Here is a 20,125-nt window from a genome sequence, read left to right as displayed (position 1 = left end):
AAAGTGCAATAATACAAGAACGGACAGCGAGGTTGCAAGCTGCTTGTTGATTGCCAAAAGAGCAGAATAGAGTATGAATAGAAACAGAGAGAGAATGAGCGAGGGAGGGAGATACAAAGGAGAGGACTGGGAAAGCCATAAGAAGACGAGGGTATTGAAGGCAGACAGGTAAGAAAGTCAAAGTCGTGTTTAGGAAAACGTGAGAAGGAAAAGTAGTTTACCTGTGGTTACATAATTAATTCAGTGAGATGTGAGTGGTAAGGCTGTAGCAGAGAAATAGGAATATTAAAATAATTTATTAAATTTTGTGTAATAGGTAAGTGTGAGATTTACCCATATTCTTGTTCTCTGAAGCTCTGTCCAATACAACTTTCTGCCATGATGGAAATATTCAGCGTGGACACTGTCTACTAGCCGCAAGTAACTTTGAGCACTTGAGGTGTGACTAATGCGACTAACTGAATTTTTTTTATTTTAATTAATTTTATTTTAATTTTAATAGCCACAATTACCAGATGGTTGAATGAAACTACTCCAAGTGGTACCTCTGTGTTCTGTCCTGTGAGCTACATATTTAAAAGATGTATGTCATCAAATTGAGTCAAAAGGGAAAAAAAAATCTGGTGTTAAATATTATTCTCAAACTCAAACAAAGACATGCAAACTCAAGAAATAAAAGGAGACTATTATTTATTCAGTAGCTACCACAAGCCAGGCTAGGTGCTTGCATATATTATCAGTAGCCAGTAGTCTTATAGGATGGGAAAAGAATGGATACTCTGGACCATATTCCTACAGAACAATCTGAAAATTACTAATTGATCACCAACAAATATCAGTAATAAAATCTAGTAAAAATTTGCAAATAAGGCAAAACATTTTTACTTAATTAAATATAATGTATGACGACTAATCTCAATAACCAATAAGCCTCATTGTAATTAGATCATAGTTTGGAGAAATTTTGGAAAACAATGACAAGAATTTACTATTTTATCCTTGCATTTCAAAAATAAGTTACAATATAATCTCTTGTTTTTAAAAAAATTAGTAAGAACTTCAGAAGAAAAAATTTCAAGGGAAATCTGAATTTCATGTGAAATTCAGTGTCTATCATTCTAATGTGTTTATCATTCTAATAATTGTGCATTATAGGCTACGTGTTTTATTTAATTTAATCTGCAAAGGCCCAGCATATCTTTTCTCTAATATAAGACAAATTAATAATCATTCTTTCAAATCTCAGAATTTTCAGCTGTTTTAGTTACATGTGATTCATGTTCAAATGTGATTTTATATGATTTGAAACATGACAAATCTGTCATTATTGAGTGATGAAAATGTTCTACAATTGTGGTGATGGTTGCACAACTCTGTGAATACTAAAAACCATTTAAATGAACACTTTAAATGGGTGAATTGTGTGATATTTGAATTATATCTCAATAAATCTGTTTAAAATAAATAGAGAAGTCAAAGAAAGATATATTTACTATAATTTAGTAACTTATAAGTAAATTTCTTATTTTCACTGAATATGTGGTATTTCACATGATTAAATGGTAAAGAAATTTTGCTTTCTCAGCATTACCCAATATTTCTGATTCTGGTTTTGTTTTATCCAATCTTTTATCCCTTCTAAAATAAAATCAACTGCTCTAAAATTTTCAGGATACCAATCAGTAATCTTGTTCTACTAAGAATAGAAATTTCCCAGTAAGTTCAGTTTAAGAAAATTATACATTTTCCACTAGATGGCACTGGTGGAAAATAGTATTGCTAGAATCTGCACTTTCATCACATCAATAAAATTATTACATTACCACATTGTTTTCATTCACTTTGATTGGTCTGGGTAAGATAAAGAGAAGTGAAAAGTTAAGATAAGATACTTCCTTAACTTGCTAAGCTCCAGGGTAAACAGAGCCCTCATTTTACAGATCTGGACCATAATACAAGGAGAAATTATCACAATTTTGTGCTAAAGCCTGAGTGAGAACCCAGAATCCCTAACTTTCAGTTGCCATCATACAACTTATACAATATCAAGAGTGGGGGAGTGGACAGCATAGTGAAATGGACTAAGAAAATTAATCTCCATCATGCACTGTATGCATATTATCTCATTTGATCACTAAGCCATTAGCTCCATATATATTATCTCAAATAATCCTAACTAGACAAGCCCAATCTATTAACTTCATGAGGCAAGGAGAGTGATCATTTTGTTTAACACATATCACTTGGGTATAGCACAGTGCCCAACACATAGTAGACAGTCAAAAACATCTCTGGCTTAATAGAATGGATGAATTAATTAAGCTTGACAACTATGCTATTTAGTAGGTAATATTATTTCTACTTTACAGTTGAGGAAACTGAAGCTGGAAGCATGAGGTAATTTGTCCAAGCTCACACAATTCAGTGGCAAAAGCATTTAACACAATCTGGTATTACTTTGCATTATATATTTTCATGTAAGACTTCCACAATAGGAAAAAAGCTCTCTGAGGGCAGGCATCATGTCCTTCCACTTCTGCATTGTATGTCTAGCTCCTTGCACAGAGCCTGGCTTATGGTTGGCACCCAATGAACAGTATTTACCTATTTTCATTCATAGTAACCCTGGACTTGAACATTTAAGAAGCTCTGCTCTTGACCCATTTTCTGGTTTGTTCCTTTCACTTCATTCCAGTGCCACTGCCTTGTTTCTGGATTTCTTCCAGTTTTATGCTGACCTCTCCTCAAGGCCCATTAACAACAAGACTTAGAAGTCAGTACAGATTTCCCACTTTGCTTGCACCTTAGGATTTCTCCTAGTTCCACAGCTGTGCGCTGCATTCTTTCTGCCCTCAAACCTCCCACGGTTGCTTCTGGGAGTTGACTAGGTCAGAAGATGGAGTTGTTTCTGGTTTGGGCTCTGTTGTTTGTTTTTCTATTACCTTTTGCTACTCCATGGGCCCCAATTCCTCATCTCCGTTTTCTCAACAATGAGGCTGGACTTGGATGATCAGCTCTAAGACTGAACGTTTTAAATCAGTCCTATAGAGCTGTTCTGGTGAGTTTACGACCAAGGTGGCAAGGTTGGGGGAAGACACCATGGGCTTTGGGAGTGGGGCAGAGCCAGCGATGGGAAAGCCCGCGCACCAGACACTTCTAGCAACAGGGAACCAGGATCACACACCTGGTGCGTGGGCCTTGGCTCCGCGGGATTAGAGCCGTGGACTGCGTCAGGCTCCCCCGGGCCGCTAGGGGGCGCTGCAGCTCCCCGACCCCAAAGCCGGCATCCTGCGTGGCCGGCCTGCTCCGGGCCCCAGACCCTTCCGTCTTCCGGAAGCGGACGCGAGGCTGGCAGCGACTGGGTGGGCAGCTGCGGCAGTGGCGGGCACGGCGAGAGCGAGGAGGAGTAAAGGGGTGCGGGCCTGGCTCCCGCGCCGGGGTGGAGCACCATGGACGAAGCTGGGAGCTGTGCGAGCGGCGGAGGCTTCCGCCCGGGCGTGGACAGCCTGGACGAGCCGCCCAACAGCCGCATCTTCTTGGTGATCAGCAAGTACACGCCCGAGTCGGTGCTGAGGGAGCGCTTCTCGCCCTTCGGGGAGATCCAAGACATCTGGGTGGTGCGGGACAAGCACACCAAAGAGTCCAAGGGCATCGCATTCGTCAAGTTTGCCCGCAGCTCGCAGGCCTGCAGGGCCATGGAGGAGATGCACGGCCAGTGCCTCAGCCCCAGCGACACCAAGCCCATCAAGGTGCGGGGGCCGGGTCGGGGTGCCCCCGGGGGCGGTGTCAGGCTGCGGTAGGGTAGTACATCCGCTCGCGGGGGCGGACTGGGCAGCACCTGGCGTTCCGGGGTGGGGGAGGGGAGGGGAGGACGCCCTGACGGCAGGGCTGCACTGGGGTGCGAAGGAATGGGGGATGCAGAGAGAACGTCCGCTCCCGGGTCGGACCAGGCGTCTGCGGCTACTCCGGCTGCAGAGCTGCGGTGGCCGGACCGCCCCGCGCCCCCGCCGTCGCTAATCCACAGCCCAGCTCCGACCCTGACCTACTTTGAGGACTCCTCAGACCTCGCGGTTTACCGTGTATAAAAACAAGTAACTTTGCTTTTCCTCAGGTAGGTAAGGTGCTTAAAGACTTGATAAAAGTACATGTGACTGTGGCCCTCCCTTGTTAGCCATTTTCCCAGTACCAAAGTATGCATGTATATAATTTTATATATATATATTTATTTATTTATTTATTTTTGCTGTGTTGGGTCTTCGTTTCTGTGCGAGGGCTTTCTCTAGGTGCGGCGAGCGGGGCCGGCTCTTCATCGCGGTGCGCGGGCCTCTCACTGTCGCGGCCTCTCTTGTTGCGGAGCACAGGCTCCAGACGCGCAGGCTCAGTAGTTGTGGCGCACGGGCCTAGGTGCTCCGTGGCATGTGGGATCTTCCCAGACCAGGGCTCGAACCCGTGTGCCCTGCATTGGCAGGCGGATTCTCAACCACTGCACCACCAGGGAAGCCCTGCATGTATATAATTTTTAAACGCAGGCGATTAAAACTGCTACTATTGCATATTCATCACACTTTTGTAATCTTTACAAATTATTTTAAATAAACCCTCCTTGTGAAGGTATTGATACCAAGGTTTTGTCACTGTCACTTTTCTCTGAAAGCAGACCAAGGTAAACTGCCTTAAAAAGAGCCAAATCATTGTGATGGCAGTGTAATTGTATTAATATTAAATGCCTCTTTGAATACTCTTAATTAACTCTGGTGGTATTTATATTAAGTTTCCACACTTAACTTGTCTGTAAAATTAATATACTGACACAGGGCAGGAAGGGTGATTTTGAGGGTTATTTGACTTAATCTATCCTTTTAACACAGAGCCGGTACAAGGTGAGCCCTCAGTGCATCTTCTTTGTCCAAAGTAGCAGTCTCTGTAGGCCTTCCTTGCAAAAAAGAGAGGAGCCTAGGAATACCCCAACAACACATTAGACAATAGACATTCCCTCTCCTCCCACCTCCCAGACCCTCTGAGTCAGGACAGATCATCAATGAAATTAAGTGTAAGGCCACAGTATATACTAGGTCAGGGGGTGGCAAACTTTGTCTATAAAGGGTCAGTAAATATTTTAGGCTATGTGAGTCATACACAGTCTGTCACACATTCTTTTTGTTTTTTAACAACCCTCTAAAAATGTAAAAGCAATTCTTAGATCATGGGCTGTAGAAAAACAGGAAGCTGAAATTTGTTGCCTCCTGCACTAGGTTGATAATTTTCATCTCCTTCCAATTATGATCTGAGCAGGGAGGATTTTTTTAGTTTGAATATAGTATAACCACAGAGATCTTCTTGGAAACTCCCCCAAAATGCCCCAAATTTGAAACCTATAGACCCGCCCTTGCCTTCATTAAATTCCTACAAGAGAAGTAAAAGTTCCAGCACTAAAATGTATCTCCCCCTTTTCACCACAGAGAAATTAAATGATTCCCAAAGATAATTAAAGCTTAAATTTTGTTTTTCACATTTTTGTCCACTCAGTTTCAGCCAGAGGGTTGTTGCACTAGTGCCTTAGCCAGACAGTCTAAATTCATTCTTCAGCAGCTTCAACTTGGGCTGTCTTCTGCTGGCATGTAGAGGGGTTTTTGTTTTGTTTTGTTTTTCAGTATTTCCAGTTAAATTAATTCACCTTAAGTGTTTCTCATGTACTTTACTTTTGCCAAGTTCCAAAGGCCCTACAAGACAAATAAGAAAATTTTAATACCAGGCCTATAGCCAGAAAAGATTGTCCAAATGAGACTCATTCTGTGAGTGATCAGCTACATTATCTTGAGGAAAAGGGTAAACCTAGAAAACAAGAGAAAAATCTTAGTTCTTAGCTTTGCAAGAATTTAGAGCCCATAGTCTGTGAACATAAAGTCTCAGGAGAAATCATCCAGTAGGTAGTTGATTATTATACATGTTTTCTACTTAGATATTGTCATCTTTATCAGAAATTTGAAATGCTTCAATCTTCTAAAATTTAGAAATTTGTGATCTGATGGCACCTCCAATCACAAATCTTACTTGAAACTCTTTTTTCCTCCTAGTGTCTTCCCGTGCTTAAAGGTTCCCTATTTGTATTTCCCTATTGACCATCCATTACTGATACATGCACTGGACTAACTTTCTAGTGGGCCATTTCTGTGTTACTTAATACTCTACTACTAATACCTTATACAGTGCTTGGCATGTGGTATAAGTTTATCAAAGGAATAACTGGAAGTAGATGCTATCTAGGGGTGTATCTCCAGCTGTATCTTGTAAGCAAGGTTCTACACCTCTGTGACAGCTGTTTTCCAAGCAAACATAATGACCCTCTTTTTCAATATTTCTAAAATCCCGTGGCTCTATAAATTCTTTGTCCTTTTAGTTGCTCCCTTCTCGTCTGGAATTCCATAGGTTCAGGTTTTCTCATAATGAATGGTATAGAGCCCCCCTTTAAAGACAAAGAAGAAGAAGAAAGGAAAAAAATACTCAAGGGCCCTGTCTGGTGATTTACATTATTTTTATTACATTTCTACAAGTTATAAAAAATAAGAGTAGCCATTAAAATTCTTATGCTTGTAGCTCTAGAAACAAATCCACAATCATAGTTAAAGATTTTACATTCCTCTGGAATAATATAAAACCAAAGCAATTTTATGAATTAAATAAAAGCAATACCACAAAGCAAATTAAATTCCAGGTAATAATCTAATGTCACAGATAATATTTCAATAAAACTAAATTACTAATAGAAAAATAGAGCCTCAGTCCATTCTGTGCATTTTCTTGCTCACGTAAGTCATTCAGGTGGTAACTGAGATGATCCAGAATATGGTCATGTTACCTTTTTTTAAGGATTAATATTAGAAAGCAAACAATTAAAAATATGACCATCTAGACTTAAACCCAACTGTATCAATATTAAATTAAACATAAATTGGCTAAACACTCCTATTAAAAAGCAGGGATTGTCAGGATTTTTTTTTAAAGGCCAAACTAAATGCTGTTTACAAGAGATGCACTTTTAATTATAAAGATACAAAGTGGTTGAAAGTATAAGGATAGAAAAAGCTGGTGTGATATCAGACAAAATGCTCTTCAACAGGAAGAGTATTAACAGAGAATAATTTCATAAAAATAAAAATATCAATCAAAAAGTACATAACAATTCCAGATGTTTATGTAACCAATAATAGAGCTTCAAAATACATGAAGCATTATTAATAGAACTAAAAGGAGAGAGAAATTCATAATCAGATTTTTACACTCCTCTTAGTCTCTGATAGAAAAAGTAGACAAAATCAGTAAGGATATGACATTTTAATAACACTGTTAATCAACTATATAATTGACATTTATTGAACACTACCCAACAAGCGCAGAGTACACGTTCTCTTTCAGTGCACTGACTATTGCACTGACTATTGCTCTCTTTCAGTGCACTGACTATTGCTCTTGGTAAAAAAAAATACAAAGGTAAAAAATTCGGGAAAAAAAAGTGCAAAGGTCAGTGTTATCTCATAAAAAGTCATTGCAATAAAGATTGCTCTAACAAAATGTTTTTTGATAAGACGCTATTACATTGCATTTAACCTAACATGAATCCCATAGTAATAATGAAGTAAGTATTCTTAAGGAGTAGGAAAACAGTTGACTGATACTTCCGCATTATTCTTTGGGTTTTGTTTGTTTCTTAGGTTTTCATTGCTCAGTCCAGATCATCTGGAAGTCACCGAGATGTTGAAGATGAAGAACTTACAAGAATATTTGTTATGATACCAAAGTCCTACACAGAAGAAGATCTACGGGAAAAATTTAAGGTACTTAACATTTTCTAATCAGCTAGCGTTATTGATAACTTACAATCTTACATTGGTTGTACAATTACTAAATCTTGTTTTGTTTGAGTTAGATCATTAGATTGGTGGTGGAAAATTAAATAACTTTTGAAGTCATGTATTTCAACCTAGTTATTAAATATTAAAACTAAAATAAGTTAACTTTTTAAAAATATATAAAACCTGGAAAATATTGATGATGGTGTTTTTCCCCCCATTTAATGAAAATGCAGATTCAGGAAAATGAAGTATAAAGCTCAGAGTTTTAAGTCAGCTCTCATACCTAGTAGGTGGTGGAGCCAAGATTTGTGCCCAGGGTGTCTGAATCCAGAGCCTGCTCTTGGTCTTGAAATTTTCAAAGCACCCTCTTAGCACTCCTCTCTATTGCCTCTCATGGAGAGGTGGGGCAGGCAAGCCTGAGTGTGTGAACTGTATTACCTCGCATTTGTTACAAGTCTGTGGCATGTTGATGAACTTATTCACAGAAAGACTTATCCTCTATAGTTTTTGTTTTAAAACTAGACCTCTGAAGGAATTATATTTAAAGAAAAAAAAAAAAAACTACCTACAACTCTGAACTATAGCTAGATTGTAGTCAATGAAATTTGGAGACAATTTAAAATTTCTTTTTAGCCATTGACTTTTATGAGCAGTGATACACTTTCACAAACACTATTAAAAAGCAATTTTTAAATTGTCTTGAGTTATAATTTTTTATTCTTTTTCTACTAATCTTCCCAGTACTGAATCATGTGGACAACAAGCAAGAAAGAAAACAAGTAGTAAAAAGTAATTTTCAGGGCTTCCCTGGTGGCGCAGTGGTTGAGAGTCCGCCTGCCGATGCAGGGGACACGGATTCGTGCCCCGGTCCGGGAGGATCCCTCATGCCGCGGAGCGGCTGGGCCCGTGAGCCATGGCCACTGAGCTTGCGTGTCCAGAGCCTGTGCTCCGCAACGGGAGAGGCCACAGCAATGAGAGGCCCGCGTACCGCAAAAAAAAAAAAAAAAGTAATTTTCAAACTTCCTCTATCCTACCCCAACTGAGGATTGAATAAAATACTTCAAAAATAACAAATACCAAGTATATATATATATTCCATACTTCCTCCAATAGTAAGAATAAAGTTTTTACCTTATATACTTATAAACTTTTATCTTTCTCTGAGTGAACAAATGTGGCATTTTTAAATACATATATAGTAGTTAAGTTACTAACGGTTACATGAAAATTTTATAAAATTAATAATAAACAGTAAGAATTTATATCCCGTATTTCTTCCAACATTAAAAGTAAACATTTACCACATATTTCTCATATGGAGTATTAACATCCTGCGTGAACCAATGTATTTTAAAAATGTACTTCAAGAGGAACTCCTTCAAAAGTATACACAATCATTTATGTTCCTGTTAGAAGGCAGATAAATAATTATAGCTAATATTTCCTGAGTGCTGACTATGTCCCAGACCCTCTATACGCACTTTAGGTGTACTTGCTCTTTTAACCCTTAAAACAACCCTATGAGGTAGGTACAGCTATTAGCCCCATTTAACAGCTAAGGAGATAGGCAACTGCCCAGTTAATAAGTGGCTGAACCAAGATTAGAATAAAGAAGGTTCAATTCCAGAGCCTCTGCTCTGAACCAACACTGAGCAAGACTTTGGAGCTTTCCAGACCATGTACAAATATTTGCTCTCCCTCCATGACTTTGGCAAGTTATTTGATTTCTCTAAGGCCCAGCTTCCTTGTCTGTGAAATAAGCAGTATAATATATATATCCTTGAAGGGCTGTTACAACAATAAAGTGATATACGTAAAGCAAATGCTCAGTAAATAAAAAGGATCATTATTTTGGTTATGTTATTTGGTTTTATCATCATTATGGTTATTTTTCTAGTGCCTCATTAGTTTGTGACATTTTATTCCATTATTAAAAGTAGCTATAAATTCTGATTTCTTTTTTTGCAAGCAAGAAGAACAAGTAAATTTTAAGTTAGTTCTGAAATCTGTTCAGTTATTAATTTTGACTCCTCTAAGATCATTTCTTTTAACTCTCATAGGTGTATGGAGATATCGAGTATTGCAGCATTATTAAGAATAAAGTAACTGGAGAAAGTAAAGGCTTGGGCTATGTTCGATACTTAAAACCATCACAGGCTGCCCAAGCAATAGAAAACTGTGATCGAAGTAAGGATGTGTTCATTTATCATTGTAATAGACATTTGAAAAAAATCGAATTATTCTAATTATAATCTAATACTGGTTTGTGCTAATAGCCATACCTGCTAATTTAATCTCAGCAATGGGAGTTTAAATATATATAGTCCTAGGATGAAAATAATTTGGGGCTGTGATTAGACTTTCATTGAGGCACTATCTTGAAAATTATGAGCAACTGCATTAACTCAGTGAAAATGCTGTTGTCCTACTTTGGTTATTATTTCTACAGGTTTGGGGTTTATTAAATTATTTAGAATTTTAAGTATTAAAAAAATTGACCAACCCTTTCAGGTTGGATTTTTTTAAATATTCATTCTTTATATTTTAAAGAAATTCAAGTATTCTGTAATATTTGTTTATATTTGACCTAAACCCTAAATAGAATTAGGTATACTAATAAACATATAAATAATAAGGCTAGGATTTTTAAGGTTTGCTAGCATTGTGAAGTAAATACACATCGGGTAAAGTTCAAGGTAGAGTGACATTATTTGGATCTTCTGCTGTTGCTGGTGTACATTCTGAAGGATAAGAATTCTAAAGAGGCCAAGGAAAATATTCTTTGTTGTTATACTTCTGGTTATATTGACCCTTAGAAATGAGATGTAGAATAATTCAATTAGTGGGTTTCAGGATATTATAAAAATAGATACATACTGAAAATAATTATTGTTAATCAGTAAAACTCTTAGATAACCCTAAGGTATACACCAAAATTTTCTCTCAGATCCTTCTAAATTTCTCAATCAACCAACATTAACTGAGTACCTATGGTATACTCATCAATATAAGTAGAGGGATACAAATGGAATATATAGCAACACTGGCATTTAAGGAATTGACAGCTATATTGGGTAGCCGAGATCTAATAGGCCAAAAATAGTTAAGGAATAATAGATTTTTTTAAAGCTCTGTGTCTTATTTATCTGTTGCTGTCACCCCAAGTACCTAGTACTGCTGTTAGTAGTACTCAATATAGTAGTGTATTCAGTTGAGTAGTACTCAATTAAGATTTATTGAGATCTCTAGCAAAGATACTGCCATTTATAGTAGACTCAATAAAAATTTGCCAAATGAGAAAATGTTCAGAAGTATGTGATATAGCCTATCAATGGTGAAAAACAAGTGCACCAGATGAGCATGGGAATACATCTGGAGGTAGGATTTGCAACTGGTGTAGAGTAGGCAGGACAGAAGATGAGAGCAATGTTAGTAAAGACACAGAGCTAGAAATAAATGTCTTTGCTAATAGCATGAAGGCAACAATCTGAGTAAAGCTTGGTATTCCTGTTGAGAAACAGGGACAAAGTAATCTAGGTACATTGCAACCGTACACGGGAGGTGATGAAGAGTTCAAGCTTAGTCCACATTAGAAAATCCCTTGTAGATTGTTTTAAAAGGAGAAAAATAACAAAAACTGTTTCAGCACAGTTGATCTAACCACAGTATCAAGAGTGGATTTCCAGAGGAAGAATTCAAAGAGGCTCATTTTATCCTTTTTGGAACCACTGAATAATATGATGAAAGCTGTGAACCTTCTCCCTTGAAATATGCCCATGTGCACATACGAATAAGCATTATGTTTAAAGTTTCAGAGGGTTCATGAACCTTCCCACCTTTTGAAGCTCATCGTTGGACTCCTAGTTAAAACTCTTGATCCAGCGGCAAAGCGATCAGTTGAAGGGTTGTAATTAATTGACGAGAGTCTAATTTTAAAACAGAGGCAGGGAAGTTGAAGTGAAAGATAATGTCTTCTAAGTATATTTCAAAGGAAGAATCTTGATGACAGTTGGGTGTGAAGAAGCACTATTGGATTTTGATGTTGGAAAGCCTGAGAGAATGAATGATGATGTCATCTGTCGTAGAGGGAGACTAGAAAGGATAGAGTAGAATTGCTGATCTTTCATGTCTACATTGACCCATAATTTGGGATTCTTGCTGTTTCTCATTTACTCCTTGCCATCTTTCAAAGAGCAAAGAAGTAGGTCTGGTGGAGATGGTTATTTGTGTAGATTTTGTTTTATACAATTATAAAACTAAGTCAAGCACTAGCAATCAAGTATATTTGTAGGTGTGTTAAATTTGCTCTAAAGTTTGAAATTTATGGATTCTCTTTTTCAGGTTTTAGGGCAATCTTGGCTGAACCTAAAAATAAAGCATCTGAATCCTCAGAACAAGATTATTATAGTAATATGAGGCAGGAGACTTTGGGACATGAACCTAGAGTGAATATGTTTCCATTTGGTAAGTGGGCTATCTTTACTTTAATGGCATAAGTAGTGTATGCAATCTGATTTGGAGGGGGTTTTTTTAATATTCTTTTATCAGCAGTCTGAAGTTCACGTAGTGAATAAAAGAATTTATAGGGTTTTTTTTCTTTCAAGAAGTTGGTCATGACACCTAATGTCATTATTTAATGCTTATTTTGTTTAACTTATTTCCAATTATAGTTTTTTGTGGTTAGTTATGCATTATCTAAGTATTACACTATGTCACTGTCAGTGGCAGTGTTACACTGCCATTTTGGGGTGGGTGAGCTGCTGCTTGTATGCAGCTGACCAAGAAATATGAAAGACATATACAGTTATCCCCTCAGTATGAATCCTAAAATTTTATCCCTAAATTACTGCTGCTTTAAAATTAGGGCTAGAGAAAGGAGAGGAATGACAAAAGTAGAAGTTAGAAAAGGGGGAAAATGAGTGATGAAAGTAAGACCTGTAAATGTTATTCGGCATAAACTTCCCTTTAGGTGAAACACTTGCCATATTTTGCAGTTTTGCATCATAAACGTATTCCTGTGAAATTGGACTACACGTTTCTGCTTATAGTTCTGTATCAAGGCAGGGAAATGGAGAGAGTTGTCTGTTTTCTTGTCCTTGTCTCTCCTGATAGGCTGATGACCAAGAGCATATTACAGAAGACAGTGTCTTTGTTCAATGCAGAGGACTTAATGACACTTCATTTTATTTTCTAGTATCTAAAATGTTAAATGAATCTCTGAATGTATAGAAATTTAAAGATTTGCTTTTTGTTTTATATCGTTGGAGAACAACAATCTGAATTTTCAAGTTTTGACAAGAATGACAACAGAGGCCAGGAAGCCATCTCCAAACGCCTGTCAGTTGTATCAAGAGTTCCTTTCACTGAAGAGCAGCTTTTCAGCATTTTTGATATAGTACCAGGGTTGGAATACTGTGAAGTTCAACGAGATCCGTATTCTAATTATGGTAAAAATAATGTCTATTATTTTTAAATATACTGTGTTTTGTTAAACTGGCTTTTCTCCAGTGGCACTTTTTCTTTTTAATTTTTATTGGAGTATAGTTGATTTACAATGTTGTGTTACTCTCTGCTGTACAGTAAAATGAATCAGTTATATATATACATATATCCACTCTTTTCTAGATTCTTTTCCCATATACGGCGTTACAGAGTATTGAGTACAGTTCCCTGTGCTATACAGTAGGTCCTTATCAGTTATCTTTTTTATAGATAGTAGTGTATATATGTCAATCCCAATCTCCCAATTTAGCCCTCCCCCCACCTTTTCCCCCTGGTAACCATAAGTTTGTTTTCTACATCTGTGACTCTACTTCTGTTTTGTAAATAAGTTCATTTGTTCCAATGGCACTTTTTATGTCAGATAGTGTTTGTATGACAGTTTTTTGTTTCTTTTTTCTCTACCTTAAACTTTCAAATATAGTGATAACTCAATAAACAAATCCCTGGGAATATATCTACTTTACAGAGTCATTTATTTTTTTTAAACTGTTTTAACGCCCATAAAATAAAGCATTCTCTGTTTCCAGTTGTACAACAAAAATACCTTAGAATAGGATCTCTTTCTGTACTTCTCATTAATGCTAGGCAAAGTGATAAAACCCTTAAAGTTTTCTCCTCTTCCCTAAGTCTCTTTTTCTTAAACTTTATACCTCAAAATGGAACTCCTTCCCTTCATTTTAATTGCCCTACTTCTCTCTCTGCTTCCCCCCACTCTTAATAGAAGCAAAACTCTAATGTCAGCCATTTGAACTTGGTAACTGGTTCATTGATTAAACCTATTATCTAGTGTTAGGTTAATCCATCTTTGTATTCTTGTAAGCCTTTTGATTTTTTTAAGGCTTTTTTAAAATGCCCTAGTGGCGTAATGGGAAAAGGTTGGCGTTCCATTTTGCAGCCAACTCTGGTGCAAATCCCAACAATTACACATAGTTGTAAGGCCTTAGCAAATTGCTTATTCTATCTAGTCTCTCTTTCCTCATCTGTAAAATGGGATTATTAGTACCTTCTATGCCAGGGTTAGATAAGAATTAGAAATAATATATATAAAATATCTACTGCAAGTCCTGGCACATAATAGGCACTCAGTTTGTTGGTTTTTAAAGAATTGGAGGTGAGGGGTGGTATACAGAAATCATACTTGGCATCTCTTCCAGTACTATAGATATACTTGATTTAGTCATTTTAGGGTGTCTTTTTATGGATGTTGAGGGGAAATAGATGAGTCAGATTATATAGGCTGACTGGCCTAGAGTGTCCACACCCTTCATACAGACACTCCCACATAATCAATATTACTCTACCCAGCACTGGTCTTTTAGCAGGACCTACTAAAAAGTCATTGACCTACTTTGTACGATCTCCAACTTTAACCCAGTCTTATGCTATCATTCTTTTTTTTTTTTTTTACTATTTATTTATTTTTATTTTGGCTGCTCTGGGACTTAGTTGTGGCATGCAGGATCTTTGTTGCAGCATGTGGGATCTTTTTTAATTGCGACATGCGGGGTCTTTTTTAGTTGCAGCTTGTGGACTTCTTAGTTGTGGCATGCAGACTCTTAGCTGCACCATGCATGCAGGATCTGGTTCCCAGACCAGGGATCGAACCTGGGCCCCCTGCATTGGGAGCTCAGAGCCTTACCCACTGGGCCACTAGGGAAGTCCCTGCTGTCATTCTTTGTTGTGACTCTGAGGCGCACATTTTGTGGGTTTTGGCATATCTGTTATTATATTCATATGTAATTCTATTTGTTTTGTATTTTCTTTCCTTTTTAGCTGGTACTTTGTAATGTATTTGTTCCTTTACCTTCTCTATTGTTCCTCTGGTTGGATGTGTCTGATAAATATGTGTATCATTGGAACACCTTTTTATTAATAGAGATATTATATAGTTAGAATCCTATTTGAATTAGTTTTATTTATTTATTTATTTGTTTGTTTATTTATTTATTTATTTTAATGAGCTGGGTAGAAACTTTTTTCTTTTTAATTTATTTATTTATTTATTTATTTTTGGCTGAGTTTGGTCTTTTGTTGCTGCGTGCAGGCTTTCTCTAGTTGTGGCGAGTGGGGGCTACTCTTCGTTGCGGTGCACGGGCTTCTCATTGCGGTGGCTTCTCTTGTTGCGGAGCACAGGCTCTAGGTGCGTGGGCTTCAGTAGTTGTGGCACGTGAGCTCACTAGTTGTGGCGCACGGGCTTAGTTGCTCCGCGGCATGTGGGATCTTCCCAGAGCAGGGCTCGAACCCTTGTCCCCTGCATTGGCAGGCAGATTCTTAACCACTGCGCCACCAGGGAAGCCCTTGAATTAGTTTTATATGTTCATTTGCTTCTGAGTTTCAATTTCATTAAAATGTTGAGATGCTTAGATTTAGAGAGGAACATTAAATTAAAACATTGTTTTTCCCAAAGTGAGTTATAGTATAAATGTATTGTGAAAACCTTTTGGTTGTGTTATAAGCTCCTGGGCTTGCCCTGTAAGGGCTCTTGTATAAAATTTTCCCCCCCTGTAGCATCACCTTCCTGAATTGAAATCTATCCCCTTAGCTAAAAGCTCTTCAAAGGAATGTGAAATATGTGACTTTTGATCCAAAACCCTCTGTTCCCCTGCTTTTTGGTTTTACTACATATATCACTTTTTCCCTGTCTACCACTTCAGCTAGCCAAGATGACTATATATTCTTTTCATATATCACTTCTCATTTCATTTCTTACTCACTATGATAGGGAAAATTTTAGAATTTCAAAGTATATTTCAAAGAATGAATTTTAAGAAAAACTGGTTGGCTTTTAGGTGTATCTCTGTCATATAAGAAAAGCCAAGATCTTAAAATTAAATTCATTGGACAGAACTTAAGCTAATGATACCATTTTTTAAAAAAATATCATGTTCATATTTTTTTCTTTTTTCTTGTTTTTTTTTTTTTTTTTTTTTTTTTTTTTTTTTTTTTGCGGTATGCAGGCCTCTCACTATTGTGGACTCTCCCGTTGCGGAGCACAGGCTCCAGACACGCAGGCCCAGCGGCCATGGCTCATGGGCCCAGCCACTCCGTGGCATGTGGGATCTTCCTGGACCGGGGCACGCACCCGTGTCCCCTGCATCGGCAGGCAGACTCTCAACCACTGCGCCACCTGGGAAGCCCTCATGTTCATATTTTTACCAACATCTGGTTTATACTTTGCTTTATAGGAACACAGCTGTTGAACACATGTATAACAGAACTTTGTTTTCTGACACATTTGTTTATATATTTACTAGTTGTGTGATATTAGTGTTTTTCTCTATTGTTTCATTCTTATGGCAACACAAACTTTAGATACTGAATCTGCTTTTTTTTCTAATTCCCGTATATTCTCTGCTTTGTTTTAGGTCACGGAGTGGTTCAGTATTTTAATGTAGCATCTGCTATTTATGCAAAATACAAGTTACATGGATTTCAGTATCCTCCTGGGAATCGGATAGGTGTTTCCTTTGTTGATGATGGGAGTAATGCAACAGAGTAAGTACCATTCCAGGAGCTAGCCTAAAGCCAAGCTTTGGGTATACATGATATGACTTGGAGAATAAAAATAGAAAACAATTGACCTCTCAGGTGAGGAAGTCACACAAAAGAAGTTACTGTTTAGAGACTAAATATTTCTAGTTTTCTGTAAATTACCAGTTCTTGTCTCCAGTCTCCTTAGAAAAATGGCAACGCAGATGGTAGCTGCACAGCTTGCATCAATGGTGTGGAATAACCCAAGTCAGCAGCAATTTCTGGTAAGTAGGTAAGAATTTAACCTTCACAGTAGTATAAAATAAATGTGGCCTTTGTTTATTACCTGTGTAAGAAAAATTTCAGAGATACAGTAAAAGACCACATAGGTGCCATGATACACATCTCTTTAGCTCTTGACTTAAAAATCCCTAAAGTGCAGTTTTTCTTTTTTTTTTGTTTTGAACCTAATTCTTCAACAGCAATTTGGAGGAAGTTCTGGATCACAGCTGCCTCAAATCCAGACAGATGTTGTACTTCCGTCATGCAAAAAAAAAGCCCCTCCTGAAACTCCTGTGAAAGAAAGACTTTTTATCGTGTTTAATCCACATCCTTTACCTTTAGATGTACTAGAGGATATATTCTGGTAAGATTTCAATTCCACAGAGTTACATTTTTAAATAATATAATTTATTTAAACCAGTCATTTAAGCAGTCTTGCACTCTTGAAGCTTCCTGTGTCCGGTACCTTTCAGGTACAGATGATTCGTTCTGTTGTTTAAAAAAGTTCTTATTTATATCACCTTTTAAAATATATAATTATTTCCTTCTCTTCTTTGTTATTTACATGTCATAAGTCTCCACACAGAATTTCCTTTTATTTTGTTTTGAAGACATAAAACATGGAGTATTGTTTTGAAAAGTTGCATACATAGAATGAACAAATCATTTGTTTCTTAATAGAAGGTACATGTGTATAGACCTGTCCTCTAGAATTCAACTGAACAGTGTTTATTAAGCATCTGCTATTTTGTCAGCACTCTATTGGACCCTTAAGGATTATATAACTACATTGAGTAAACAATTACTTGATTGTAGGGAAGAGTGTGTGTGTGTGTGTGTGTGTGTGTGTGTACGTACGTACGTATATAAGATAAGTGTAGAAAGGGGGAAGACTCTTGTTTGTTTGTTTTTTTTTGTTTTTTGTTTTTTGTTTTTTTGGTTTTTTTTGCGGTACGCGGGCCTCTCACTGTCGTGGCCTCTCCCGTTGCGGAGCACAGGCTCCGGACGCACAGGCTCAGCGGCCATGGCTCACGGGCCCAGCTGCTCCGCGGCATGTGGGATCTTCCCGTACCGGGGCACGAACCCGTGTTCCCTGCATCGGCAGGCGGACTCTCAACCACTGCGCCACCAGGGAAGCCCTCTTGTTTGTTTTTAATGTAACTTCTTTAACCTTAACTTTTTCTTTTTGGTCTTTTTCCTATTTACCTTACAATGTTAGCGAATTTATTTAAAAGATAGATAGAAAGCTTGTTAAAGAACTTCACAAAATATCAGTGATGTGGTTCAAGTATTTTGATTTTTATTTAACCAATTTATTTTGTTTATTTTTTGAACCTCTCCTCTGTACCAGGCAGTCACTGTGCTAGTAAGTGCCAGAGACATTGTGTAAACAAACATTATATTACGTAAACAAGATGTAATAGTTCTTGTCCTCTTAGAACGAATCACATGTAGGAGACAGATAAGTGAATAGGAAATTACAACCTAGAGATGTTGTGTGGTGAAAAGGAGTATTCAGGCTGTGAAATACATAGGAGGGGCACCCACCTTAGAAGCTCAGAGAAGACTTCTTGAAATAAGCAAGGTATAGTGGAGGCCTGGAGGATAAAAATAATTTAACCAGGGAAGAAAGCTAGGCGTGTGGGTGGTTATACCTGCTGGAGAGAACGTGGAAGGAGGTTGTTGGAATATGGGATTTGAGAGACTGAGGGAAGATGAAGCTGCAGAGGACAAGGACCCAAGTCAGGAAAGGCCCAGAAGCTATGTTAGGGAGCTTGTCCTTACCCTGGAGGCACGAAGAGCAGCTGAAGGGACTTCTAGGGAGGAAATGATCATATTTGTGTTTTAGAAAGATCACTCAGAAGACAGGATAGAGAATAGATTGGAGAAGGATAAACCCAGGGGGCAGGTAAACTAGTTTAGAAGGTATTAGAGTAAACTAAGAAAAAGATAATGATGGTCAGAATGAGGAAAGAGATCTGAGTGATAATGAGGAGAAATTGACTGATAGAGGAAATGTTTAAGAAGGAAGGTTGACATTATTAGAGATTGGATGTGGGGAAAGGAGTGAAAAAAAGGAGTCCAGAATGGACCCCAACTTTTAGACCTGAGCATCTGTACTAATCAATTTCAGTTGATCTTTTTTTTACTTTGTTTCAGTCGTTTTGGTAACCTGATCGAAGTTTACCTTGTGTCCGGAAAAAATGTGGGGTATGCCAAGTATGCAGATAGAATAAGTGCTAATGATGCCATTACTACTTTACATGGAAAGATCCTGAATGGAGTCAGGCTTAAAGTTATGCTGGCAGACTCCCCAAGAGAAGAATCTAACAAACGACAAAGAACTTACTGATTCTTGAGGTATGCTCTTTTTAATCTAAATTCTAAAACACATTAGCTAAATAGTGTAATGAAAGGAATATGTATAGAGTTTCTTTTTAAGGATTTACAAGTTGTTAAAAGCACTGTGGCTTAAAAGTTTGCTGATAATTTTACAGTATATTTTTTAAACTTGAACTTTTTAAACTTAAAAAATGTTTTTGATGTTTACTGGGAGAATGTCTGTCCCTATAAAATAAAATCAGATTTCAGTTTAGAAAATTAAATAGTATTTGTGTGTGTGTCTGTGTGTGTGTGAATGTCTTTGCTATTAAGAATTGGACTTTACTATATGGTTACATAAACTTTAAAATTAGAATACTTCTAAAGATTTTTAACTTGAACAGCTAATGTCTTGAGTTATGAATTGAGGTAATTTATGACAGTCTTTATAAAGAATGTCTTGACATTCACTAGTGAAATGCCTAAAAAGCAATACCAAATACAGTTGACCCTTGAACAGCGCAAGTTTGAGCTGCATGGGTCCACTGTGGACATGTGGATGTTTTTCAGTAGTAAATACTACAGTACCACATGATCTGAGGTTGGTTGGGTCCGAGGTTGATTGAATCTGTGGATGCAGAACCATGGGTAAGGAGCATCTGTGTGTATGGAGGGCCCATGATAAATGATCCTCAGGT

General features: G+C 37.5%; 1 protein-coding gene across 1 annotated transcript; it reads left to right on the top strand.

The window, feature by feature from the left end:
* The first annotated feature begins 3,330 nt into the window (after positions 1 to 3,330).
* On the top strand, positions 3,331 to 19,466 carry RBM45 (RNA binding motif protein 45). Its single transcript, XM_081241680.1, has 9 exons — positions 3,331 to 3,749; positions 7,710 to 7,832; positions 9,911 to 10,037; positions 12,192 to 12,314; positions 13,118 to 13,297; positions 16,718 to 16,847; positions 17,023 to 17,107; positions 17,306 to 17,469; positions 19,266 to 19,466. Exons 1-9 carry the CDS (start codon positions 3,450 to 3,452, stop codon positions 19,456 to 19,458), a joined length of 1,425 nt encoding a protein of 474 aa, XP_081097806.1. The 5' UTR covers positions 3,331 to 3,449; the 3' UTR covers positions 19,459 to 19,466.
* The last annotated feature ends 659 nt before the right edge of the window (positions 19,467 to 20,125 follow it).

The sequence above is a fragment of the Mesoplodon bidens genome (genome assembly GCF_964165515.1).
Source record: "Mesoplodon bidens genome assembly, chromosome: 8".
NCBI lineage: Eukaryota > Metazoa > Chordata > Mammalia > Artiodactyla > Ziphiidae > Mesoplodon > Mesoplodon bidens.
Note: the sequence above shows the minus strand (reverse complement) of the source record. Positions and strands in the feature narration are given on the sequence as shown.